This window comes from Pocillopora damicornis, chromosome 1 (assembly GCF_964200805.1).
Source record: "Pocillopora damicornis chromosome 1, jaPocDami1.2, whole genome shotgun sequence".
NCBI classification, from domain to species: Eukaryota; Metazoa; Cnidaria; class Anthozoa; order Scleractinia; family Pocilloporidae; genus Pocillopora; species Pocillopora damicornis.
In genome coordinates, this window is record NC_142670.1 from 1872985 (window position 1) to 1900000 (window position 27016).

The following is a 27016-nucleotide window of genomic DNA, read 5'->3' on the forward strand; positions in this document are numbered from 1 at the left end:
GGTAGCAACGCATAAATACTGACATCTCTAAAATTGAACAATTTTAATATGAACAATTTTGTGTGTTAAAAATTTGGTGAGAAAACGAGAGATATGAGTTCCCACGAAGACGACGAGGAAGAAGGACCATCTGTAGATTCTGCAAATGCAGAAGAACGGATAGCTGCGCGAAGAATCCGGATACAAAGACGTCTTGAAGCCGCGAGAAGGTAAGCTTTTACAAGCCTGCAAAAAGTTTGAAATGTTTTGAACTTGCAAAAGTTTCTGTTCTTTTCTAAATATCAGGGAAGCAAGTGGAGAGGATGCTGCGAAGAAGAAGCCAGTTGATTCAGAGAAAGATGCACTTAAAAGCCGAAAACAAATGGAAGACAGTAGACAGGTTAACAATTTATTTGAAAGATCAACAACATCAGAATAAAATCTGCTACAGGAACAAACTTAATGTCTCTGCTTCTATTCCAGCTGAGGAACAAATGCCAATGTCTTTTTTCTGAACTTTCCTCGTTTTGTTTTACACAGCGCTTGGTGAAACTGAAATCTGATGGCACGGAACTTGTCACAAATGTCCATGTTGCAGCTGATGCAAGAGAGTCAACAAGAAGACTTGAGGAGGAAGAGCAACGAAGGCAAAGGTAAAAAGACTCTTAAAAAATATCTCGCCTTAACTATTATTTACATGTGGGTACATTTTTGTATCAATATTCCCAAGTGCGTGGATTAGAACGTGTATTAAGAAATGGATTGTACTGAAGATAATATTCTGTTTCAAAACTTGCTATTTTTTTTTTTTTTTTTTTGAAGAAATGAGAAGTTTGAAGCCGAGGCCAAGTCTGCTACTGAAAAATTTGAGGAGGTAGGGTTAAAATCCATCTGACCAGAATTTTGTCTAGTGCACTGTATTTGGAATTAGTAGATATGGTGTGTGTGTCTTACTTTTTGGAATTGTTTCTCCACAGATCACCAAGAAATGGGAGTATGCTCTTTCCAAAGAAATTCCTCAAGACTTGAATGCAGTGAGTGTGTTTTACATGAAAATTTATGAAATACATACAGGTATAATATTGATTAACCTTTCAACCTATAAGAGTGACTAGCATCTAATTTCCCCCACACCACTACCACACATTGCATTACACATTAAGGTCACAAAAATAGAAAAAATGATCACCAACCAAAGCAGCTCTTGATCGTTAAACAAATTCTCCATGGCAGCACCTTAGGAAATGTATAGAGAACAGTATGGAGAATATGCATCTGATGCCAGGGTTCAGAGGGCTAAGTACCATAAGCAAAACTAGATTTATATCTTTTGATAATGTGCAGATAATCTTTCATATTATTTTTAATTCTAGATGTTGACAGAGCAAAAAGGTGCCTGTGACAGTATGATAGATGAGAAAAATAAGCTTATCCATGACTTTCAACAGGTAAATAATTTTTTTCCTTTTGCTATTTTTCAAGGTATTTTTTGTGGAGATAAGTTTATAGCATTTTGTTAATTTTGATGAATTGAATGTTTTTTTAATAGGAGCTCAAAGCCAAAGATGACCAGTATGTGAAAGACTTGAAAAAAGCTGTGAGTTACCAAATATTTTTATTCATTTAAGACTGAATGATGTAACAAAAACTACATGAAGTTTGGCTTGTGCTCCAGGACCTAGGTTTCTCTGTCTGCAGGAAGATTTGAGACAAGTCAAAGATAGTTTTACTAGGGGTCTGGCACTAGTTATCAGGGCTCCGCCCCTTGGAGACTTCTCGCAGATTCACATTTCCAAAGACCTCATTCTTTTCTGCATATGAAGAAATGCTCTTGTGTAAGCACTAATAATTTGGGCTTGCAGGCTTAACCCTTTAACCCCCCAGAAGTGATTAACATGTAACTTCTCCCTATGATAATCATACATTATCCCACAAACTGGTAATGAGAATACTCAAACTTATCAGGTAGAAGTTGTTATCTTGATTTCACACCAAATTCTCATAACTAATTTACTATGGAATGTTTAGCAGCTAAAGGGGAGAATTGACAATCAGATCTGGGAGTTAAACAGTTAAGAGAAGATTTTCTAGATATTGTTTTCTCTAATTGATCTGTAAGTATTGACCCTAATTATTTCATGTTCTGTGTTTAAAGGCTGAAGATGTTGACCTCATGGTAGAGAGAATGGAAGAACAGATGAAACAGTTGACAAAAGCTTACAGAGAGGAACTCACTCAGATTGAGGTTTGTAAGATTTACTCTGGGATTTCCTCAACCTTTTCTTTCCCAAGAGCAACCAAAAAGGGATTTCTCCTTACAATATCAATAACTTTTCAAGGAGAAAGAGTCAGTATCCGAGGAAAGATCTTGTGTGATTTGACATCAAATTCTCCAATATCATTTATTATCCTTATGGAAGAAGACTTAAATGTCTAATGATTTGAAGATGTTATAGCAAAGACAGCATATTCTCCTCAGTTATTTTAACCCTTTCACTCCCAAGATCTAATTAGTAATTCTCCTTACTATCTGCCATACAATTCTTATGATGTTAGTTCAGAGAATTTGGTATTGGATCAACTAATAATCCCATGATTGATATTCTTCTCTATTCTCATCACTTGCCTGCTTGATATTGTATTGATATTGTAAGGAGAAATTCTGTCTTGGTCACTTGTGGGAGTGAAAGGGTTAAGACCCTAAATATGGTTCTGGTCTGGGATTTGAAACCTTGACCTCCCATAGAGCATAGCAGGTAATTTAGTGTTAACAACTGGGTTGAAAATGTAAATTAGCCACCGTAAAGGGTAATTCACTGTTTCCCGCGCAAAGCACATGCCCGTTAGAAGCCTCGATCATCATGGCGGACAAACTCGAATCATCAGCTTTTTTACCCTTTACGGTGGCTAATTTACGTTTTCAACCCAGTTGTTAACACTAAATTACCTGCTATACTCTCCCACCGACGCAGCACCACAGTTTCTTTAGAAACTTACCCCTTTACTCCCATAGAGTAGTCCAGTACTCTACAAATTGAGCGAACTAGGCAGCTAAAGCTCTATGCTATAACTCAGATATGTGATTGAATGAATACATGGTTATGAATTAATTTTTATTTTTAATTGTTTTACCTTGTTATAGAAAGCTTTTGTAACTGAACGAGGTGAGCTGATTGATAATAACAGAAAGAAATGGGACACCTCCATGCAACAGAGACGTGACAAGGAGGTAGATTACCATAACTTATTATGTCTGTTAGTATATGCACTGTGATTGGTCAATTTTGCAGGCCATATTTCAATGTACAGCTAATTTAAATCAAAAGTTTAATGGAAGTGAAATTTCCCCCTCTGTTTGAACCCAGAGTAAAAATGAATATCTTTCTAGCATAGCTTTCTCAGTCTGTACTGCTACAGAACCTTAATTTTTTGTGCTCAGATTCATGGCCTGTGTGCTGTGCACTTATGCCATCAATATAATCAAAATGGAAAACTTGGTCTATAATTACTGTACAACCTTGAAACCCAAGAAGTAAGAGGTATTAATAACTTCAGATTGTAATTTAAGGAAATAAATTCACTCAGAAATAACCATTGTGACTTAAAAGAACAGACATCACTCTTAGTAATAACTTGACTTGATTGAACCACAGGTTGAGTACATGGATTCTCGACGTAAAAGAGTTGAAGACCATGAAAATCAGTTACAAACATTGAGAGTCCAGGACGCAGAGGAATACAACATGGTGAAGATCAAACTGGAGACAGACGTACAGGTGAGTAGCCTAACTAATAGAACAGGTTCTTTTCTTTTTTTAATTTTTTTAAAACTGGTTTGATCCCAAACAGTTTGAATTCAAAACACTTTTTCATATGCACTCTGGTGAATGGCTTCTTAAATGTTGATGATTACTGCACAATAGACGGTTATGGCTCTGGGTAAAATTTAAAAAGACACATGTCGTGCTTTTGAAGAAGAAGGAAGAAGGTCAGAGCAAAAAGGGTAAAAGGAGATTGAGAGAATGCATTGGAAAAAAAACTTGCGACTGCTAAGAATCAATCCTGGATCTCTCACTAACGAGGAGGACAGCTATCAATTTTGCCCAGTTTGCAGAGCTTTTTTATAATGAGAATGTGCGTCCAGGGAGAAGAACATGGCACAGGAGTGCGGTGCTCTACAACCTGAGCTAGCCAGGCAGTAGTTTATACAGGCCATTAAAGGATAAGTTCAGGAAGTTGATCAATCTACTTTTCAAACTTCCTTTAATCTAGATATTGGAACAACAGCTACAGCAAATGAAAGCCACATACCAGTTAAACCAAGAAAAGCTGGAGTATAACTTTCAAGTGAGTCATTTCTAGAAACAGTAAAGATAATTGCACTGTTAACCTTTCAGTTCCTAGACAGAACAGAACTTTGTTCTGAGTAACATCAGGAGATGCTCAAATTAAACAATTACTTAATATTTTAAATAGGTGCTGAAGAAGCGCGATGAGGAAAACACTATCACAAAATCACAACAGAAACGTAAAATCACCAGGTTTGTATTGTATCCAGATACAGCGTACTCTTCACTTGCAAACATGGGCTTGTAAAAGTTTATGTAGATTTTTATGTCCTCTTTTTCAGACTTCAAGATGTCCTAAATAATCTTAAACAGAAGCTGGCCAAGCAAGAAAAACAATATAGGTGATGATTTATTTTGATCATTTTGAAATCACATCCTCTGATTTACCTGGTGGGGCTGCTTGAAATATCACGAGTGTGTTTCAATCCATAATTTGGTAATTACTGTTGGTTTACCAGAGAGGACAATCAAAGCTTAACAGACGATTACAAAAGAATCACAGAACAGTTTAGAGAACTACAAAAAAAGTCAAGGTAAGCATTGGAGGTTTTTTCTCTCAATCTGTAGTTGTGAGGGGCATATCCCATGAGGGGACGCAAATCGTCTGCACTGTAAGTACATATCAAGCTCTGTAGGTGATTTAATCCCATTTTAATCCCATCCGATCTCACAATTTACGAAAACTTCATTATTCTTGTGAAAAATGATAGCCGTCTTATTGAAACTTGATGACAAGTATAAGCCGGCAAAGAAAACAGTGCAAAAGCAATTATCTGTCGCATCGATGTCAGCAGCAACAGGATTATGACACCTTACAGTCCCCATACATTTTCTTAGACTAAAAGTCTAAGAAAATGTAGGGGACTCTCCGGGATACTTACAGTACAGACGATTTGCGTCCCCTCATGATGACATGCACTTTATAGGATTTTTTTATGGATCAGAATTAAATTTTTACTGGTATTTTGTAGACATTTTCAGACAACAGATCAAAAGAAGTTTCAGGATGTGTGGGCCATGAATGAGGAGCAAGTCAGGGAACTGGTGCACAGTGTGCTGGAGGCAGACAGAATTATTCATGAACATCAATTGGGTCTGCCTTGGGAGCCACCTAATCTGTAAGTACAGTCACATGACTGTGTGACTATTATGAAGTGTCATCAATGCAAATGTCAAACCAGTTAATCCACATCTGATTTGAGTTTGGTGAACTACTGTACATTTTTTTTGATTAAGTAGTTTGATTGTCTGTTTGGGAGTGAGTGATGAAGATTCCACTTAGATTGTTAAAACAGATGGACTACTCTTTGGCAGGGAGTCACCTGTTGCTCATAGATTTAACCATTTATTGTCAAACGGTGACTGGTATACAAACACACCATAAAAAAAAGACAAACAACTTATTCACAGCATTTACACCACAAATGAACTGAACAGAACAGCCTAACATTAGCAACAGATTGAAACTGGCCAATTACAACCTATGTACTCTGTACACTTAAGACTTTTAGCCAATAGCATCATGTCAAACTGACCAATCAGTGTGCAAGAACTGGACTTCTAAGACTCATTTGACAACAATTTCTAACTTGACTCTGTTGATGACTTCAGCTCAGGTTGTCAAAACATCATTCACCATGCACCACAGACAACAGTTCTTCTCAGGACTATTCTCTCCCAGGTGATCGGGCTATGCTATCAAGCACTGTTTTGTAGTAGTGGAATGAATTCAATTTTGTTTCTCATTTTAGAGATTTCATGGACACTCCCAAGACTGCAGAACAGACTTATGGAAGTAAAGAGAAAAAGATGTCTGCAACACAGATGGCTCATGAGATCATGTCAGGAGGTGAGCACTCAAAAGCAAGAATTTCCCCTGAAACAGGTGTCAAAGCATTCTAGGGTTACACATGATGGGTGGTTAAGGCCAAAATTAATATTGAAGTGTAAATTTAATAGAAAGACAAGTGTGATTCAAAAATTTATGAACCAGTCTGAGACTTGTTTGCCTCCTGAAATATATGTGACTGGTGAATTTTTTTCATGCATTTCTTGAAAACCTCAAGATTTCTCTGAAACCTTTGTACACAAGAGGACATAATTATTTTAGGTTTTCCCTTTTATGTAATGTGAGAATTGTTCTTAAAATTTGTGAGCAAAATGGGATTAGAACCTCCTCCCCCTCTCCCCCATTTGCTACCCTCACCAGACAATTGGAAAGGTCTCAATTTTTAGTCCAATTTTATTAGTCTTAATTGCTGTTACATTACCAAAAACTTCAGTCTTTAATTGTAAGGTTTGAAATCAGAGACTCTCAAACTATCAACTGACTCAAAAGTCTGTTTACAGATCACTCATTTTTTGTCTCAGTTGATAATTGTTCACTCTACAAGTAAATTAATAGGTGTGGAAAATTGAAGAAATGTAATTTATGTATAACAGAGTTAATGCAATGTTCAATAGTGATTGTAAGTTGCTTTGTGTGATCAACTGTATTTCAGTTGGGACAGATGATGGAGAGGAAGATATTGATAAGAGTTCAGTTGGTGGCAAGCTTGAGAGACAGATGGCAGGAAAGAAATTGTCTGCTAAAACCATCAAAGCTGTATTGGAACTCATCTGTGATGAGGCTGTGAGTCAAACACTTATTGTTACAAACATATTTAACAATATTATAAGTAATTGTTTTAGTATAATTGCTCAGGTGCACATGAATTCTGTTGTAAAATTGTTTTTTGTTGTTAAAACCATTCTGTTATGATTATGTTTTGATTACTCATGGAGTGATAAGCAGCCAGTTGCCACTCAAATTCAACAGGTCTATTATATTCAGTTAGCAAAAACTTTATATCTTTCTTTTGAAAAGTGTTATGGCATACTATTTCAATAGCATCTTTTTCACTCTATAGAATTGAATTTTGTTCTATCAATTTCATCAACTCCTTAGTAAAACTGACAGAACAAGAGGCAACAATCTTGAAATTTAGCTCTCCTGCTAATTAATCACCTAGTGCAAGGTGATTATAGCTGGATATGAAGCAATCCTCTACCAATCAGAGTGCACTTACCTCTATAATCACAAAAGCAATTTAACCAATAACTTATAAAGTATAAATGATGTATTTTATATCATTAATAATATATTTTTGTTGTTTATCTTTTGCTATTTTTACAAATTGTAGGGATTTCTTGTGGAGTCCAAACTAACCAAACTACTTGCTCCTCTTGAGAAAGATGAACAATCTCTGATGAAGCTTGATGCCATCTTTGCAGTAAGTGTTTGTTATTGCTTGAAAAGAATAATTTAGAATATTATTGGTGTTGCTCTATTGCATTTTTTCCTAGCCTTTAAAAACTTAGACTGCACAGTGAAATGCAAAATTAAAATCAGCCACATATTGTTACTAGTCACTTGTTATATAATTATATAATTACAAATATTTTTTGTAATTACCGTTACCAGCACTTATTCATTCCCTTCAATATTCAAATTTTATAAAATGGCTTCTGGGATAAAGCTACTTGTCACTGCATTGGGCATGGTGCACCCTGTAATTGTTTTTATCCTGTGAATTCATTTAAAGAAAGGAAGCTTGTAGTCATAAGAAAAGCAAATGGCACAAAATGTCTTTCTTTTCTATCTCAATGATCTCAAAGCTTGTCTTGAACATTGGAAACTTGACTTGAGCCTCGATTCTCAAAGCTTTCAAGAATCAAGGTTCAAGAGTTAAGGACTGAGTTTTGAGTGATGCAATCAATCTGAGTTTTAAGTGATGCAATCAATCTGAGTTTTAAGTAATGCAATCAATCTGAGTTTTGAGTGATGCAATCAATCTGAGTTTTAAGTGGTGCAATCAATTGCTCTGACGAAGGGCTAACGCTCGAAACGTCAGCTTTTTTACCCTTTACAGTGGCTAATTTACATTTTCAACTCAGTTGTTAACACTAAATTACCTGGTATACTCTCCCACAGACGCAGCACCACAGTTTCTTTAGAAACTTACCCCTTTACTTTTGAGTGGTTACCACACTGTATGTTGATGTTCATGTAACAGTGACTCCTTTAATTATCCTTGCCAGGTTTGACCTTGTTTAATTAATCTTTCTTTTTATTTTATTTTGAAGGCATTGGGTGTAGATACAGAGGATGACATCTATCTGCTGTCAAACTACTTCCTTGGTCATGGAGAGAGTGAACAAGCACCAGAAGGGAGCGAGAGAGGAACTAAGGATGATGAGATGACAGAAGAGAAGGCAACCATTGAAGAAACAGCTGGAAAAATGGATGAAAGAGAAAAGGAAGATGAAGATGGATCTGTAGTGTTGAGTGTGGATGAGAAGGCAAGCGATTCATCATCTGTCAAAGCGCATTTGTCAGGTAAGACTTGCGTGAACTTTCTCCTTCGTCAAGGGCATGTTAGTTTACATAATTTATAATTACCATTCTCCATACATTTCTCAAGATGCTAACAAGGAGAATTTGTTCAACAATCAAGAGCTTCTTTCAGTTAGTTGACCATTTTCTTCATTCTCACAATCCTAGTGTGTGGTTTAGGGGTGATATTGTGAGGTGAAATTTGACGCTATTCAAATATTTGTCTATTTATCTCAGTTATGATTCTTGGCACAACATCAGATTTAATCATGGCTAAAATTCATTTTCCTTTGTCCTGTAAAAATGAAATGATTTTTTGTTAAAAAAAAGGATTTGTTCCTACAGAAATGAAGAACCTTATTCATCCAAATGAAGTTGTGAAAGCTTTAAGAAAATTTGTGCAAGACAACCGCCAACCACAGAAGTAAGTGAATTTATGTAAAGCTTGAAAGCTGTTTTTGCACTGAGGGGAACTAAAATCTTAAATTCCTAGGATCTGAAGACCATTTTGAGCTGCAGATTAGCAAAAAATCTCTTTTTGGTTAGTTCTGAGAATTTGGAGTTGTGTCACTTCTAGAACAAAATCCTCACATTGATATTTCTCCCTATTGATTTTTAACTGTCTGGTTAACCCTTTAACTCCCAAGATCTGGTTGTTAATTCTCCCCTCTAGCTGCTACACATATCTTTGTAAATTAGTTATGAGAATTTGGTGTTAGATCAAGATATCAACTTCTACCTGACACATTTGAATATTCTCATTACATGTTTGCTGGATAATGTAAGGATATTATTGGGAGAAGTTTTCTACTTTTGGATTATTATTTGGAGTGTGAGGGTCAAGGGTTATTTAATTGAAAATCACATCTCAACCTTGTGTGATTGTATTTCCCTTTAGGGAAGCTAAGCGGCAAAGTTTAAAGGTGGGAGCTGGAGTTGGAAAAGTGACCACGTAAGTATATGATTGTCAAAAAACATTTAAATTTCTTTTTTGACAGCTAAAAAAGTAGCACAAAATTAAAAATACCTCCATTATTTTACAGGCTTGATGAAAGTTTCTGGCAAAATATGGCTTCAGTAATAGATGTAAAGAAAGAGCGAGTTTGGACAGCTTTGTTAGATGGATTTGAAAAGTATTTGGCAGTGCTGACAGAAAGGGCAGCTCTGATACAAGAAACAGATGCCCTCACACAGCAGGTGAGCAAGAGATGGTACAGTTATACCAGATTTGGAAGAGATATTTTGTGCAATGTTCTGTGCAATATTATACCAAACAGGGTTGTCAAAAAGATTTTGAGTAGTGAGATTGTGATACATAGGAGGGGGTACTAGGGTCATCAGTAGCATGCTTAAAATTGAACCACAAGTATTTAGAATAGCTGGTGCAATTTTTTTTCAGAGTGGAATATGAAATGCACTTAACAATTGGTTCATATGTCAGTGTGCGTTCATCGAGATATGAAGCACGCAGGAAGTTTGGAGAGCACGAAAGATGCGTAAGAGTTGCTCTTGGCTACGCCTTGAGCAACTCTAGCTCCTTGAGTGCTCTCCAAACTTCCTAAGTGCTTCACATCTTGATGAACGCACAGCTGATGTATGAACCAATTGTTTTATAACATTTTCAACCCAAAGGAAAATTTTTTTCTCAAGGGATTTGTTTGCTGACGTCATGAGCGTGCACAATAGGAATATGAAGCACACTCGCGCAATTGAATTTGATTAGACAAATTTACTAGCTATGTTATAACATTTGTTGGCTTATAAACTTTTACCAACCTTTTGTAAAGCATGGTGTTCTGATCCTTTGGACCCTGATCCATAAGTTTGCTCACCGTAACAAAAGAGACGTAAATCCTTCATCAGTCAGTGTAACCAGATTTATTCTAAGTAAATTTTCGCGGTGAAACGAGAAAGGGTTTTCACCAGCGAGCACGACAATACAATGACAATCCCTAAATCACATGGAAAATCAATACCATGACACCTTGCTACAATGCTAAACTGTGTGGTAACGCTAGACGCGTGACACGCGTGACAGAACACATGGGATATTTTATCAGTTTCTGCACTTCACAATCATTATACTAAATTAATACCTGATGCACCATTTTCAAAGAGTTAGTTATTTCAGCATTTAGAATAATGTCTGTTACTGAGATACAAACAGGATTGTTGCTAAGTACCAGCTGCCAGTGAAATATGCCAGATGATAAAACAGCAATTGCCAGCTGGATTTTAGACTGGAGTGCTCAGTTAAGCAAAACATGCACTTTTTAGACTATACACTTAAAATACTATCTTCAAGCTGGCTCACTTGATATTTCAGCTGGCAGCCTAATTCCTTAGCTACAATCCCTACAAGTTATTTTGGTTTTGCATATAGCCACACACACTGTAGCTTGGAAACATCTTGTCTGGTAAACAATAAGTGAACAATGTATTGAGGTTGATATTTGTTTCCAGAATGCAGAGCTAAGGATGTTGCTGCATCAGTATGTGAACTCCAGAGTAAGTTTATTATTTCTCAGCTGAGCTTGACATGTTGATTTGGAACCACACTTGAGTCTCATTAAATTCTCTTCTGTTAAGAAATACCACAAGGAATTGTTTCTTGTTGTCTTTCTTAATGGGTGAGAAAATATGACTACACCATGATTATTGATAGTATTAGTAACTTGTAGTCAAAGTTAGGAGAAACATGATTAGTCAGCAGTGAGGAAACATTTTGAAAAGATAACTCGCAGAAGAGTTTGAGACAGTTAACAATGTTTCCATTCTCAATCCCAGTGGTTCCCATTCCCATTCTCTTCTCACTCTCATTCCCACTCCTGTTCCCATTCCCATTCTCTTCTCATTTTCGTTCCCACTCCTGTTCCCATTCCCTTCTCACTCTCATTCCCACTCCTGTTCCCATTCCCATTCTCTTCTCATTCTCATTCCCACTCCTGTTCCCATTCCCATTCTCTTCTCACTCTCATTTCCACTCCTGTTCCCATTCCCATTCTCTTCTCATTCTCATTCCCACTCCTGTTCCCATTCCCATTCTCTTCTCACTCTCATTCCCACTCCTGTTCCCATTCCCATTCTCTTCTCATTCTCATTGCCACTCCTGTTCCCATTCCCATTCTCTTCTCATTCTCATTCCCACTCCTGTTCCCATTCCCATTCTCTTCTCATTTTCGTTCCCACTCCTGTTCCCATTCCCATTCTCTTCTCACTCTTATTTCCACTCCTGTTCCCATTCCCATTCTCTTCTCATTCTCATTCCCACTCCTGTTCCCATTCTCTTCTCATACTCATTCCCACTCCTGTTCCCATTCCCTTTCCTGTTCCCAATCTCATTCCCACTCCTGTTCCCATTCCCATTCTCCTCTCACTCTCATTTCCACTCCTGTTCCCATTCCCATTCTCTTCTCACTCTCATTCCCACTCCTGTTCCCATTCTCTTCTCACTCTCATTTCCACTCCTGTTCCCTTTCCCATTCTCTTCTCATTCTCATTCCCACTCCTGTTCCCATTCCCTTTCCTGTTCCCAATCTCATTCCCACTCCTGTTCCCATTCCCTTCTCACTCTCATTCCCACTCCTGTTCCCATTCCCATTCTCCTCTCACTCTCATTCCCACTCCTGTTCCCATTCCCTTCTCACTCTCATTCCCACTCCTGTTCCCATTCTCTTCACACTCATTCCCTTTCCTGTTCCCAATCTCATTCCCACTTGTTCCCATTCTCTTCCCACTCTTATTCTCACCCCTGGTCGCATTCTCACCCTATTTTCACTCTCATTCCCACTCCCATTCCTGTTCCCATTCATATTCCCATTCTATACCCATTATTTGGTGAGCTAGGCCATTACTGAGTTCATACAGCTGTTTGCATCAAAAAGGACAAAGTGCACACAATACTCTTGAAAGGTATTCCAGGTGTCTTGAAATCAATTGTTGTAAATGAGTTACAGAAATAAATATGGGCTAAAGGACTAATGGACAAGGGTAAATACTGATATACTCATGAATACAAGAGGAACAAAGTAATAAAATATTGCCTTGCACAAATTGTTTCTTAAGGTAACCTAGAGTTTGCTCTCCATGAGTTTACATCATTTTCGGTGTTCATTAGGGTCAATGAGTGTGTCCTTTTTTTCATCAAGTTTAGAATTAAAAGTTGGTCTTGCAAACAAAAAAATTCATCAAACCTGTTACACTTCTTTACAATGCTGTTTTCCCTGAAATCCTGACATCAAGGAACTGGACCTGAAAACTAGTTACACTGCCTTTTAAGGTTGTTGCATGCACTTGCATTTTTTCCAAAAACCTTTCTACAAACAGCTGTACATAACATGTGTCCTGCGTACTGTTAAGATCAGCAATGTCAATAGCTTAAAGTGCATGAAAAAAAAAAGATGTTATATATTTTTTGTAATTAATGTTCTTGTTATCCTACAAGGTAAATCAAGAGCTTGAAATTCCACCCACCAGGATACTCCAGGCAGAGCTATCCAAAGAACATGAATGAACTGTACATTAAGCTTGTAAACATCCCTTGTAGAAGTGTGTCATATTTATTGTAATAAAAATATACAAATCTGATTCATACAATGTCTATTTGGATGTAATGCACAATTACAATTATTAAACTTTGTCTCCATAACAGTTAATTAATTGATACACTGGATTACGCATGCATTTGGTGTGGTTTTTACTTACAATCTATGCTTTTATATTTTTAATAATTGTTTGTTTTGGTCAGTAAATAAAGGTAATTAACCCAAGGTGCTAATTATTACAAAAGTATTTATCTGGATGCTTTGGGTCTACATCCTTCCAGTCAGGAAATATCATAGGCAAGTGTCCTAACTTAGAATCCAGCACTGGAATCACTTGCTGTGCCACAAACAGGTTTCCCTCTTTTGAAAAATGTAGGCCATCACTTACAAAAGACTCCCAGTTCTAAAAATTCAAAGATTTTTAGTTTTAGATTGTGAGGACAGATGATAATGGAAAGGGGGGTTGGGAGTTGGAGAGAAATGTCCAAAAGGGACTTTTGACGCGAGATCAGTTTCTCTCTCTTTTCCTGATAACTAAGTTATCAGGAAAAACTTTGAGCTTGGAGCCCAAAGATCTAAAAACCAGATGCCTGCAGACAAAGAGGAAGCCTTTTGTTAAGATTTGGGCTGCATGGAATTTAGGGTGGGTGGTAATAGTGGGTGGTAATCAGTTATTGCCGTGGATGAAAAATTTCAGTTGTTAATACTATGATCATCAGCACCCTTAAACCTTGTTGAAAGTGTATTTCATACTTCTTATCGGCACAAGTTAATAATATCTAGAGATTAACAACCAAACTTACCGGCTGTTCATGGAATAACTTGTAAAGATCGACAACCTCCACTCCAAGCTTTTTTCCCACATCAGCGCATTTTTCAGCAAAAGGTTTTACCCGGGCATCCCAAAGGCTTACTGGTACATCTTGTAGAGAAAAATTAACAATCATTGGATTTATAATTCATGTGTGGTCAACAATCTCCACCAAAGATACTCACAGGTTCAGAATCAAAGAATTTCTCTCAAAAGTAAGAAAAGAAAGAGTTCAATAAAATGACCGACTACATAGAATAGCAGAGGAAGTGTGATGAAAAGATTTCCATCTGTTTCCCCTTTTGATAGATAGAGGATATCACATGGCGTGGATATGAGAAATTTCTCTGCCAGCGTTGAAAAATTTTTCACAAGAGAGCAAACACAAGAAGTGAAACTTTGTATCTCCAAGTGGCCATGTAATTTTCTATTTGTTATATAAACATCAATAAAATACTTATGAAGGCGCTGCTATCAAAGACACTGCATTAAAAGGACCTATTTATTTTATGTAACCACAGCAACAATGATCCTTTCACAAGTGAATAAGTCATGTTATCTTCACACAAGAAGATATCATGTTTTTTGCCCTAAAACTCACTTGGTATTTAATTGATGTTTGTGTAATAGAAGAGAATCTCTCCTTAGTTACAATCATATAAAATAAAAATAAAAATGTTGTTTATATACTTATTATTTTTCCCCTTGAGGACATTTCATTAACCCTGAAGAGTGACTGGCATCTATTTTCTCCTTACAATATCAGCCCTATATCAAACACTATGGTCTTGAGAATAAGGAAAATGATCACCAACTAAAAACTTTTTGATTGTTCAACAAATTCTCCTTGTTAGCATCTTAGGAAATGTATAGAGAACAGTATGGAGAATATGCATACTGATGTTGGGGTGCAAAGGGTTTACCCCTTAAGACACCACACCATTTCCTTCTTCATTTCAAATGAGATCATTAAGAACAACCTTAAAACTGGAGTCTAAGAAAAGAGGTCTGAGGTATATCTATCTGGTTAGATCTTTTGGCATGTAGCATCATGGAGTATTTTTACAAGTTATGCCGCATTTTGACAACCAAGTAGAGTGAGTTAAAATACAAACAGTTCACCCTTTCACTTCCAAGATCTTGAGAGTAATTCTCCTCACTGTCTGCCATACCCTTCTCATGATGTTAGTTCAGGGAATTTAGTCTTGGATCAACCAATAATCCCCTAACTGATAGTTTTCTTTACTCTTGTCACTGGTCGGCTTGATATTATATTGATATTATAAAGAGAAATTCTGTCTTGATCACTCATAGGAGAGAGAGAGTCAAACAGGTTTTTTTTTAACAGTACAAAATAACCAACCATCCAATAGCACTGCATCTTAGTACTTGACTTGGGCATTATTTGTAATCTACTTAGTGCAGTTGGATAATAAAAACAGTTACTTACCACGTTCTGCACAACATTCCTTGTACTTATCATCTGCTACTGCTGGTGGTGTCAATAAAACTAGTTGACTTGCTTCCATGCCATCATTCATGAATTGTGTTAAGATGTCCATTAAGTTTGTAGCATACTGTTCTACAGTAAGTCCCCGTGGGTCTGTCTCATTGCAGACAGCATCATTTGAACCAAGTAGCACAATTGCCGCCACAGCACTACCCTTGGGATCATTGTCACTCTGAAGGACTTTGGGCAGAATGAACTTGTTATATGCTGATGTGTAACCACTGAATCCTCGATTAAGAACATCACATTTCCTGTTGATAAAAAATGAAACAAAACTCAGGAACAAATAAAATTTATATTCAATTTACTGAATGTGGATGAGATGTCACAACACATGATTACAAAAATTAGCATAGTTATACTTAGCTATGGGTTCCAGTAATACATAGATTTAGCCAAGCCTAAAAGTGGAGCTCGCATTTTTTTTTTCCTCACATCTCAAGAGTACAACACCTTGCCCCGGCCAGGACTAAAACCTGAGTCGTCCGACTCGGAGCCTAGTGCACTGACCACTGGACTACTGAACAAAGCCGTGGTGTTGGCATGCCTGCAGTACACTTGACCACACATGTTTTTAAAAGTAGCACCTCATATAGTCATATGGTCGTAGGGTCGTACATCCAAATTTTTTTGGCTTGATGGGTTACCATTATTTTGTATAATTATAGGGCTACGCTCTGCGAGCTCCACTATAAAGACTGTAAGGAATAGTTTTACATTTAGAAATTTTTTACCCTTTTCACCCTAACATCAGTAAACACATTCTCTATACTGTTCTCTATACATCTCCTGAAGTGCAGATAAGGAGAATTTGTTGAACAATCAAGAGCCTTTTTTAGTTTGTGATCGTTCCCTTTATTTTTATAACCCTTGTATTTGATTCAGTTTAGATAAAGCACCTTCTAACACAAAACTGTTCAAACTACTGTTTGGTAGAGTGAAATTTTCATGTACCAATAATTCATAGTTCTTAGAATTATTTATTAAACATTCCCAAAACAATTCTCAGAGGTACTAGGATGTTAAACCTTTTCACCCTAACATCAGCATGCATATTCTCCATACTGTTCTCTATACATTTCCTAAGGTGCTGACAAGGAGAATATATTTAACATGCATGAGCTTTTCCAGTTAAGGATTGTTACCTTTATTCTCGTGCTCTTTATATGTGATTCAGGGGTGATATTGTTGGGAGAAATTAGATGTCAGTCACTCTTTAAGGGTCAAAGTGTTAATCCTTTAACTCCCATGAGTGACCAAGACAGATTTTCTCCTTACAATATCAATACAATATCAACCAGATAAGTGATGAGAACTAAGAAAAATATCAATTTAGGGATTAGTGGATCCAATACTAAATTCTCTGCACCAACATCATGAGAATTGTATGGTTGACAGTAAGGAGAGTTACAAATTTGATCTGGGAGTTAAAGGGTTAAGGAGGCTGTTCCACCCAATTTAGACCTCTCACCTTAAACCCTATTGATCTTTTTCTTTAAACCCCTAAGAGTGACTGGCATCTAATTTCTCCTTAGATATAACACCTGAATCAAACATTAAGGTCAGGAGAATAAAGGAGCTGATCACCAACTAAAGAAGCTCTTGATTGTTAGACAAATTCTCCATGTTAGCATCTTAGGAAATGTTTAGAGAACAGTATGGAGAATATGTATACTGATCTTAGGGTGTAAAAGCTTAATTAGCTAAGCCCCACTATTTCATTGTATAAATTGACCCTCTCAGAATTAAAACCTTCCTTTATTTTCAAAATGCCACCAAACAAAATGTAGCCTCTTTCCTATTCTTTTTAACTCATGCAAAACTTTGATCCTGATCCTTGCAGTATCAAGACCTATGTCGTGTATGAACCTTGTTCTCTGTAACTCAGCAGTAAAGCGTCAGAGTGCAGAGGGTTTGATTCTTTGATAGGAATCAAAGTTGGCTTTTTTTTTCACTATTCAGACAAAGCAAAAAAAAGTCTCCCTTTATTTCTTTGTAAACAAACCTTTGATAATAATCGGCCAGTGTTGCTCCCCAGCCTCCTTCACTAAAAGATTCCTGTTAGAAGTGCAAAGTTTCATCTTTATATCAAGGATGCAAAGTTTTTGGTAAAATCTTACATGACGTCTTTACCAGGAAACTTTTTAAAGATAAATCTGCATCTTGGAAAGAAAGAGAGACTGAATGGGAGGGGGTGGGGTGTGGAGATATGGGAAAAGGGAGGGTAGGCTAAAAAGCAGGTTTTCCATAGAATTCTGAAGCCATGTTGCAAGTAAAAATTTATGTAAATTGAGGGTCTTATCGGTGGGGAAGAGTGGCCATACCTTGGAAATCAGCCTTCTCTAAGGATGAGGGGTAGACAAGAATAAACTCCTCAATAACAAATGTTTAACCCTTAAACTTCTTGAAGTGATCAACATGTAACTTCTCCCTATAATATCCATACATCATGCACCAAACAGTAATGAGAATACTCAAACTTATCAGGTAAAAGTTGTTGTCTTGATCTAACAGCAAGTTCTCATCACTACTAAATAAGGAAATGTCACGCTGTAAGAGGGAAGAAGTAATAAACAATCGTATCTTGGGATCACAAACTTTACGGTAGTCTCCAAATTTCGCCAATGTTTTCTTTTCAGAAGAAAGCGTTTGCAGATTGAAGTATGGGATTGTATGAAAATATTTCCCTATGATCGACAATACAATGCACTCACCATCATGGTACCACTGGGTGCCGAGTCTTTTATGTGAAGAAAAACACAACACCGCGATATTTGTTAGCAGGTTGCCAACTTGTGACGTGATGATAACGTGAAGTGACTGCATTTAAAGACCAGCAGTGGAAGAGTTTTACACACTTCAGTTAAACGGAGGTTCTTAAACTGATATAAAATAATTTCAAACTTACCTGAGTTAAGGAATCCCCGAAGAGAACAAGTTTTGGAAACAATCTTACCGCCATCTTCACCGAGAGAATGCGAGGGGAAACTGGAGACAAATTGAACTTGAACTAGTAACCAGGCTCTTCTCGACTGAGAGTTTTTTAAAGGAACTTTGAAGCGTCAGAGCGAATAACGCTCGAAACGTCAGCTTTGGTACTCCTAACGGCGGCAATTCACATTATAAACTAAATTGATAAAATCAAACTATCTTCCCAGCTGTGACCGTCACTCCTTCACAGTAGTCAAGTTCTCATTTCTACAAGCAATTACGCTCCCTCGCCTTGCCGCCTCAACAAGCCATTGATATGTTACTGCGGCTACTCAAAGACGATTGCATCCCAGCAAATGGGAGCCTTCGTTTCCTTACTAGCCATACATTCCCTATAATCTCAGTGGATGGCAAGCCGAGGGCGAAATGAAAGTCCACAGAACTTGATATCTCAACAACTCAACGAAACCCGTTTTACATTCGTGAAGTTTCCCACTCAAATTTAAAAAAAATGGACCAGAAAACTCGATTCATTTATTAGGACGACGTTTTACAGAAGAAAAGGAGAAATATTTTTTCAAAGAAAATAATTTTGGGGAGATACACATTTCCTATTTTCCGTTTTTTTTATAGAACATGAATATTTACTCTCAGTTCCCCCGCGGTTTAAACCTAATTCATTTTAATCAGTTGAGTTTAAGTTTTTTGTCCTGATTTATTTCCGCGCTTGCCCCTCTATGTTCCAGTTTGTAAATCCAGTTCTTATTCTCTTCCTTAGACTCTGGCCTCATGGGTCGAGTCTCCACGTGTCTTGTGTACATGCGCTTTCCTACCCCCCGACAGACAAGGATTTGCAACAGACACCAAATATGGGCATAGAAGTACAGGGACCTACGAGAAAGATATGACATTTTAAGAGCGCTTCTCCTTAAAACACTCAATCTGGGTGTAAAACATTCTCCATCGCACAAACAAAAAAATACTAGTGAAAAAAATAATGATATTATGGCGCGGTGCGGAATGCTAAGAGTAAGGTGCTCCGTGCTCCTTTCTCCCAGAGTTCCGTGCGGCGCGCTAGTATCTTTTTTTTTTTTTTTTTTTTTTTTTAATATATTGAATTTTTTTTACTTGTGCGACGAACCTCGCCGTAGTCTACCGCACGAAAGAAGTACTATGCAACAATTCCAGCCAATCTTGGGCCAGAAATTTTATGGCATGTACATTTGTGTAAATTTTGCGCGTTGGCCAGCCCTGTCACAAGTATTTTATTCCCGTCTTTCGTATAACAGCCAAGTGAAACCCAGAAGAGAGAAGATTGAATTAAACAATTGTAAAGGAATAAAACCACCCCAAAGCCACAAGAAAAAGGAAAATATTAGGTCTCCCTGGATAGAAATTCTCTGAATAATTGCTCTTTTCGAAGGAAAGTTTGTTTACTTTGAAGATTAAACTTTGATTTACTTATTTTTAAAGCGTTCAAGTCTGAAAGGCTGGGGTTTCTACAGAATACCCACCTTCAGAGTATTCTCGTTCCCAACCACCATTCCCACAGTAAACCTACTTTCACAGCATACCTACCTCCAGTAGTCGATACTCAAGCGTAGTTCCAAAAGCTGAAATGGAACACCTCCTTCCGCCATGCACAGGCCGGTTGCAATACATGTGATCACGTCATAAATAATAGTCAAAGCACGTGTTTTCTGGAAATATGGCCTTATGACACGACGACCCTAAACACATACAAGAAGAGAGCCAAAGAAGCGAGTTGGGCATTGAAAAAAACCATCTGAAGAAGCAAGCTGTTAATAATAAGGCATCCTTTACCTTCTTCGACGCCTGTTCAAATTAAGATTAACTGATATTTTTCCTACCGATTGACCAGAAGCAGAGATGTAACATGTTTTTTTAAAGATCTTTTCCAAATAAAATTAACGCGACGTTAGTTACCATTCTTCCCGCTTCTAGCATTAGTCCAAATGTCAGGAACATCATGTAGTATCCCGGATAGAACCCATGCCAGACTGAGGACGTGATAAAAACAGCAAGTGTTCTGTGGTGGCTGACTCGTTCGTAAACTGTCCTGAAAAGATTGAATATTGTGAGAAAAATCCTCTTCGGTTTTTTTTCCAGTGTTACCAGTTAAGATATCTGACAAAAAGTATTTAGGAAATAATGTAAAGACTTAATTAAACGCAGCGGATAGGAGCCAATTAGGAACCTGTCAAAATTTATCGCCGGAGGGGGGTCGGTCAGGGGATTTTGCGGGATCACATGGTTTTAGAAATTTGTATGCCAATGAGGGGGGGTGGGAGGGGAGGAGGAAATCATGAGAATACTGCAGTACATAATAGGGCGATCAGGTACATTTTTTGTAACACTGCCAAAATTCTCCGACCCCCACCCCCCCCGGTCTGGCGCCAAATAATGACCAGAATGACCGGTTCTTCACCAATAAACGTCGCCCTCGAATAAAAATCGCACGCAACTAGATGAAAAGAACTTGAATCCGAGTATCATAAAGATATGCGATGACAAGTAATTCACTACTCAGTAATCTACACAATCCTTGGAAAGTAATAGCTTTAAACAGAGTTTTACATAATATTTTCAAGTGATTTACCGGGTAATTGTTATTAGTGATTTAAGATAAACGTCCCGCTCTCGAATAAGCGACGTTCAATAAACTCTGCATCAGAAATGCTAAACATTAAATGAATTTCCGGTGTTTAAAACACGTAACAACCAACTTGTGGTTTCTTAGTTTAGTTTGCAGTAGTACCTAACTTATGTATCGTGGGAGGGGACCCTGAATTTTTGCACACTCCTCTATCTAGTACCCCTAAGTGCAGTCAACTTCGAGTAAACCATTCTGTGGAACAAAATTGCGTAAAATGTCTAACCTTCTCAGCCAGAGTGCAGAGGAAATATTCCAGTTGTCCATCATCATTTTCATACTTGTGGCGAACTAGCAGAGAATCAAAACGGCAGATTTAGAAATTCACTTGTCGGTGGCATCATGCCAAGTACGCCGGAATTCCTAAGGAGTGGTCTCGGTTCAAGACCCAGGCCAGCTCATTTCAATGTGTTTATGGACAAAACCCTATTCTCCCACAGCGCCTCGCCGGATTAGGTTTTGGAAAAAGGATATCGACGTATTTCTAGAGGAAGCTAGCGAAATTCGTACGGGGAGGGGGGGGAGGGTAGCCCACGACGAACTGGCATCCCCTCCAGGGGGGGGGGGCGAGTGGCAATATTCTCGTGCCTCCGGTCAAATGAGCCACTAAGCTTAATGGCTAACTTTAATTTACTTATTTTGACTAAAGTATATTTCAGTTTCATCACGTTAGCTGTATTAAACTAACTTAGTACTCTCCATTTGCCAAAAAAAAGAAACATCGTACCTCGATTTTAAGAATATTAGCATTAGTGACTCGATTCCATTTGGCTTTTCCATTTTCGTCGTAACCATTAAAGCCCAGACCTCCCATGTTATTCACGGCCTCCGCTGAAATATTCAACAGGAAATCACTAATAATCAGACTCTAAAATTTCTGTGTTTGCACCATGCATTGACAAGTAAAGAAGCCAGGAAAAAGACAAGGACGATAGAGATGAACAATGAATGGAGGGGAGGAACTGAAAGAAAGAGAATAAGGGAATGGGAGGGAGAAAACAAGATGTGACCGCGGAGACTGGTAAAGGTAAAGTCGATCACTTACCCACTTTAAAGGCAAAGTAGTATCTCAGCTTAGCAACCGTGCCACTAATCCAGCCGTATATAACTCTCCAGTAGAATGGTTCAGATGCAATAAACTTGGGATCTGATGATTCAAATTTTAAAGACAAAAGATTTTTTTACAGTAGCTATAAATTGAAATAGTACATAGCTCGTTGCGCTAACTGACTGTCTGACTGAATGACTGACTGGAGACTGACTGTCCAGCTGATTGATTGAGTGGCTACCTTACTGACTGACTAACTGATTGACTAGCTGACTGACTAGGTGACTGACTGACTAACTGATTGACTGGCTGACCGACTAGGTGACTGGCTGGCCGACTAGACGACTGGCTGGCCGACTAGACGACTGGCTGGCCGACTAGACGACTGGCTGGCCGACTAGACGACTGGCTGGCCGACTAGACGACTGGCTGGCCGACTAGACGACTGGCTGGCCGACTAGACGACTGGCTGGCCGACTAGACGACTGGCTGGCCGACTAGACGACTGGCTGGCCGACTAGACGACTGGCTGGCCGACTAGACGACTGGCTGGCCGACTAGGCGACTGGCTGGCCGACTAGGCGACTGGCTGGCCGACTAGGCGACTGGCTGGCCGACTAGGCGACTGGCTGGCCGACTAGGCGACTGGCTGGCCGACTAGGCGACTGGCTGGCCGACTAGGCGACTGGCTGGCCGACTAGGCGACTGGCTGGCCGACTAGGCGACTGGCTGGCCGACTAGGCGACTGGCTGGCCGACTAGGCGACTGGCTGGCCGACTAGGCGACTGGCTGGCCGGCTAGGCAACTGGCTGGCCGGCTAGGCGACTGGCTGGCCGGCTAGGCGACTGGCTGGCCGACTAGGCGACTGGCTGACCGACTAGGCGACTGGCTGATTGACTAGGCGACTGGCTGACTCACTGATTGACTGGCTGACCGACTAGGCGACTGGCTGACCGACTAGGCGACTGGCTGACCGACTAGGCGACTGGCTGACCGACTAGGCAACTGGCTGACCGACTAGGCGACTGGCTGATTGACTAGGCGACTGGCTGACTCACTGATTGACTGGCTGACCGACTAGGCGACTGGCTGACCGACTAGGCGACTGGCTGACCGACTAGGCGACTGGCTGACCGACTAGGCGACTGGCTGATTGACTAGGCGACTGGCTGACTCACTGATTGACTGGCTGACCGACTAGGCGACTGGCTGACCGACTAGGCGACTGGCTGACCGACTAGGCGACTGGCTGACCGACTAGGCGACTGGCTGACCGACTAGGCGACTGGCTGACCGACTAGGCGACTGGCTGACCGACTAGGCGACTGGCTGACCGACTAGGCGACTGGCTGACCGACTAGGCGACTGGCTGACCGACTAGGCGACTGGCTGACCGACTAGGCGACTGGCTGACCGACTAGGCGACTGGCTGACCGACTAGGCGACTGGCTGACTGACTAGGTGACTGACCAACAGAGTGACTTATTGACTGACTGACTCACAAACTTACTGACTGACAGATTGATTGACATACTGACTGATTTACTGACTGAATAAGGTTCTCACTCACTAACTTACTAACTGACAGACTGACTGACGGACAGACTAACTGTCTGAAAGACGGAGGGACTGAATGTCTGACTGACTGACTAACTGATTAACTGACTGACAAACTGACTGACTGAATGAATGAATGAATGAATGAATGAATGGCTGACTGACTGACGGACTGAATGCCTGACTGACTTAATGACTGAAAGACTCAATGACTGACTGACTGACTGACAGACAAACTGACTGAATTACTACCTAACTAGTTGATGGATTGAATGACTGTACTGACTGGCTTCCCTACCGCATGACCCATTAACTGACCAAATAGCCAGCCTACCGACTCGATGACCGACCTAAACTGAAAAAGTACACTGACTCACATATGCCCATAAGGATTGAACATCTGACCATCCTACAAACTAACCACTTTACCTGCATTTTTAGAAATCGGATAATGTTCCCCAGTCAGGTATAAAATAACCACACACAAGAAACCAGACAACATTTTCTTTAAAACATCCATCTGAAGCAGAGTGACAAGAAACACACAAAGGAATAAATGCGCGTGCTCCAAGTCATTTGAAATTTTGAAATGAAAACGACAAAACTATCTTACCAAAGGCGAGGGTTCTTTTTCGCCAGGCTTCTAAAATTAAAGGAAAAAGAAACAAACTGAGTGCGATTCTACGGTTATGTCAAAATCTACAAGTTCGTCCGCGCATTTGAAATGATTGACTTTTTCTTGCGCTCTTGTAATTTTGTTGCTTCGTCTTTTGCCTTTGATCAGTGAGGCAAAGAATATTTAATTTTTTTCAAGTGTTTACAATATAATACCTTAGGTCTAATATCTGAGCCATCGATAAAATCGTTAAATTCCTTGAACGTGCAGACTGGTCCTGCAAGAATTGTGCTGTAATGGAACAGGTAGCTGAAGTATTCCAACAGAGATGGGACTTTTCTAAAGTAAAAAAAAACCACTGAGTTTTACTAGAAATGAAAACGAGTAACAGTGAGAGGGAAAAATTCAGCTAATGTGACTTCTGAGTAAGTCTATGATTTCTCAGTACTAATCCCCTTGTTCTCAGAGAAAGTCTTCATAAATGTATAACGAATAAATGAGATGTTGTAAATGAAATATTGCAGAACTGAATTTGCGATATGACTTTTTATCCAGCGCCAATTTACGATCTCAACGCTAAGTCGTGGAAGGCCTGGATACAGTACATGCTGCCGGAGTAATATGTACCTGAAAAAATTACGCGCTTCTGATTGGCTGAAAACGAGTGCATTCTCGTGCAACACGAGTGCAAAGTTGTAACACGCGTGCATTTATAAATAGCGTGTGCGCGCTTTCAAAATTTTGACTCGACTCTCTGTGATGCTATTTCATGTACATCACTAACAAGTTCTAACAAGACTTCAATTTGGTGTAATAAGCACTTGTAAATTTTTCAAAGATTACAAACTACAAGCGCCCTACGGGCACGTTCAATTTTGTTTTCTTTTAAAAATTTGCTCGTGGTTCTTAATATCAAATTGCACTCGAAATATGTAATCTCTGACGTTTGAGTGACATGGGAACGAATTAGTCAGAAATTAATATTCTGATGGCAGAATTAGTCCTAAGTTTTACAACTTTTTTTTTTTCGTATTGATGTAATTTGCGTTTTCCAAATCCCTGTAAAATATCACTATATTCAACTATTTTTAGTATGTGATTAGCAGTGTAACCAGGTTAGTTTGCCCTTTCCTCGGGGTATTGTACTACTGCCTTAGATGAGGAATACGTTTCCACATATTTTTTGGCCACATCTAAAGAGTGGTATTTTAGTGGTTTTTCGTATCTGGCGTAGCACAGGTTCTTTTCGTAGAAACCTTAGTTTTTAGTGTACACAAGCTAAGATTGGGATACATACACTACAAGACTGGCTGACTCATTCTATTAGGATGCGAATACTACAAGACTACAAGACTGGCCCATCCTAAATAAACTTTTCACATTGAAAATGAGTGAGTGTGGTCAGAATCATGTTATAACCTATACTAATGTTCCATCAAGTGTCGAAAACATTTATAAACAGGACTGTGTTCGTTTTGATTCACTTTACTTGGTAACTGGTTAAGGAAACTTGACACTTTATCCTATCCAATTGCTTGCTGGTTACTCTCGTTTTCAAACATTTTTGCAGTTTACTTAGGGATCTCATTCTCTCATTGCAAAACTTTTTCTTAATTCTGATTGGTTGTGATTTCTCAAGGTTTGGTTTACATACACATTCTTAATTCTGATTGGTTGTGATTTCTCAAGGTTTGGTTTACATACACAGATTAGAAACTGCGCCTTAAATGAGTCAACTGAGCTTTCAGGGAAAACAAAAATAATGGAAGACTAAAAGTCTTACTTAAGTTTTTCCTTTCTTTGCTCATCTGTTAGATGGCTCTCCTCTCTCGCAATTCCTGTTGACAAAGCAAAGGATGATTAAGAATAGCGACAACATGGAATATCCCTTGGCAAAGAAGAGGGGATCACATTCCTAGCGGCTCCTTCCCCCCCCCCCCCCCCATTCTCCATAGTAACAACAATGCGATAAGAGGCTTTTCAATCCGATATCGGCAAAGGATGGGGGGGGGGGGGAGGAAGGGATGATTGAGAGAAGCGGGAGGGAAGAGAGACGCCTAGACTCGTTTCCCCCCAAAAAAATGGTCGTTAGCTCCGATCATTCGATCCTCCTGAGGGGGAAACGCAGGCGCATTTCCCGAAAAGGCCTGGTAATCGAGCCTAATGCAATACTGTGACAAAAACGTAAGGGCGTTTTAATTCTCCGGGCAGAGTTCGATGACTTACGGCTTTATTAGAAGTTATCTCTACCAGAACTAAAACCCTTGCTTTAACAAAGACACAAATCATCTGTTATCAACTCACCATCGTGTAGATTGAATGCTATGTAAGTAACTCTCTGAACGATCAACATCAGTGGGCTGAAAGCAACCAAAGATAAGTCAGTGCAATACTCGTCACCAGGCTGCCCTTCTCGCGCGAGTGGCCTTCAGATCAAGTAATTCTACACGGCCTCTTAATCTTGATGCTGCGCAATGGCGGGACAGTCTCGCCTAATAAGCCCCAATATCGATAATTGATAACCTCATCGACCCGTGTAGAAGGCGCTTGGATAATAAAAGATGTTTTCTCAGACATAGATGGGTGCCCAAAAAGTAGTCCTCCTACGCGCGCTCTCATCGG

At 39.0% G+C, this 27016-nt stretch overlaps 3 protein-coding genes across 4 annotated transcripts in view; 1 reads left to right on the forward strand and 2 right to left on the reverse strand.

Annotated features, from left to right (window-relative positions):
• On the forward strand, positions 1-13294 carry LOC113672254 (dynein regulatory complex protein 1). Its single transcript, XM_027188542.2, has 24 exons — positions 1-209; positions 286-379; positions 520-632; positions 802-853; positions 957-1013; positions 1353-1427; positions 1529-1576; positions 2135-2224; positions 3122-3208; positions 3633-3755; positions 4252-4326; positions 4456-4520; positions 4610-4669; positions 4787-4861; positions 5300-5446; positions 6080-6177; positions 6830-6960; positions 7511-7600; positions 8454-8706; positions 9049-9127; positions 9602-9655; positions 9747-9900; positions 11167-11211; positions 13148-13294. The coding sequence occupies exons 1-24, from the start codon at positions 94-96 to the stop codon at positions 13214-13216; spliced, it is 2250 nt and encodes a 749-aa protein (XP_027044343.2). The 5' UTR covers positions 1-93; the 3' UTR covers positions 13217-13294.
• Positions 13228-20218, reverse strand: LOC113672342 (isoamyl acetate-hydrolyzing esterase 1 homolog). Of its 2 annotated transcripts, XM_089198171.1 has the most exons (6): positions 20078-20218; positions 18477-18556; positions 17574-17626; positions 15509-15819; positions 14051-14169; positions 13228-13650 (listed from the first exon to the last, which is right to left on the reverse strand). In XM_089198171.1, exons 2-6 carry the CDS (start codon positions 18528-18530, stop codon positions 13477-13479), a joined length of 711 nt encoding a protein of 236 aa, XP_089054297.1. In that variant the 5' UTR covers positions 18531-18556; positions 20078-20218; the 3' UTR covers positions 13228-13476. The 2 variants fall into 2 exon arrangements, with proteins under 2 accessions (XP_089054297.1, XP_027044424.2); XM_027188623.2 differs by lacking the exon at positions 20078-20218 and having other exon boundaries at positions 18477-18667.
• LOC113672275 (lysophospholipid acyltransferase 6) overlaps positions 19121-27016 on the reverse strand; it is an 11946-nt gene continuing 4050 nt past the window's right edge. Inside the window, exons 5-15 of the mRNA XM_027188556.2 lie at positions 26699-26754; positions 26178-26232; positions 24610-24733; positions 24392-24421; positions 24208-24298; positions 22219-22320; positions 21901-22004; positions 21400-21464; positions 20447-20579; positions 20078-20229; positions 19121-19390 (exon numbers count right to left, since the gene is read on the reverse strand). Of these exons, the coding sequence (XP_027044357.2) occupies positions 19186-19390; positions 20078-20229; positions 20447-20579; positions 21400-21464; positions 21901-22004; positions 22219-22320; positions 24208-24298; positions 24392-24421; positions 24610-24733; positions 26178-26232; positions 26699-26754 (1117 nt within the window). The 3' untranslated portion in view covers positions 19121-19185. The remainder of the gene's footprint in view (positions 19391-20077; positions 20230-20446; positions 20580-21399; positions 21465-21900; positions 22005-22218; positions 22321-24207; positions 24299-24391; positions 24422-24609; positions 24734-26177; positions 26233-26698; positions 26755-27016) is intronic.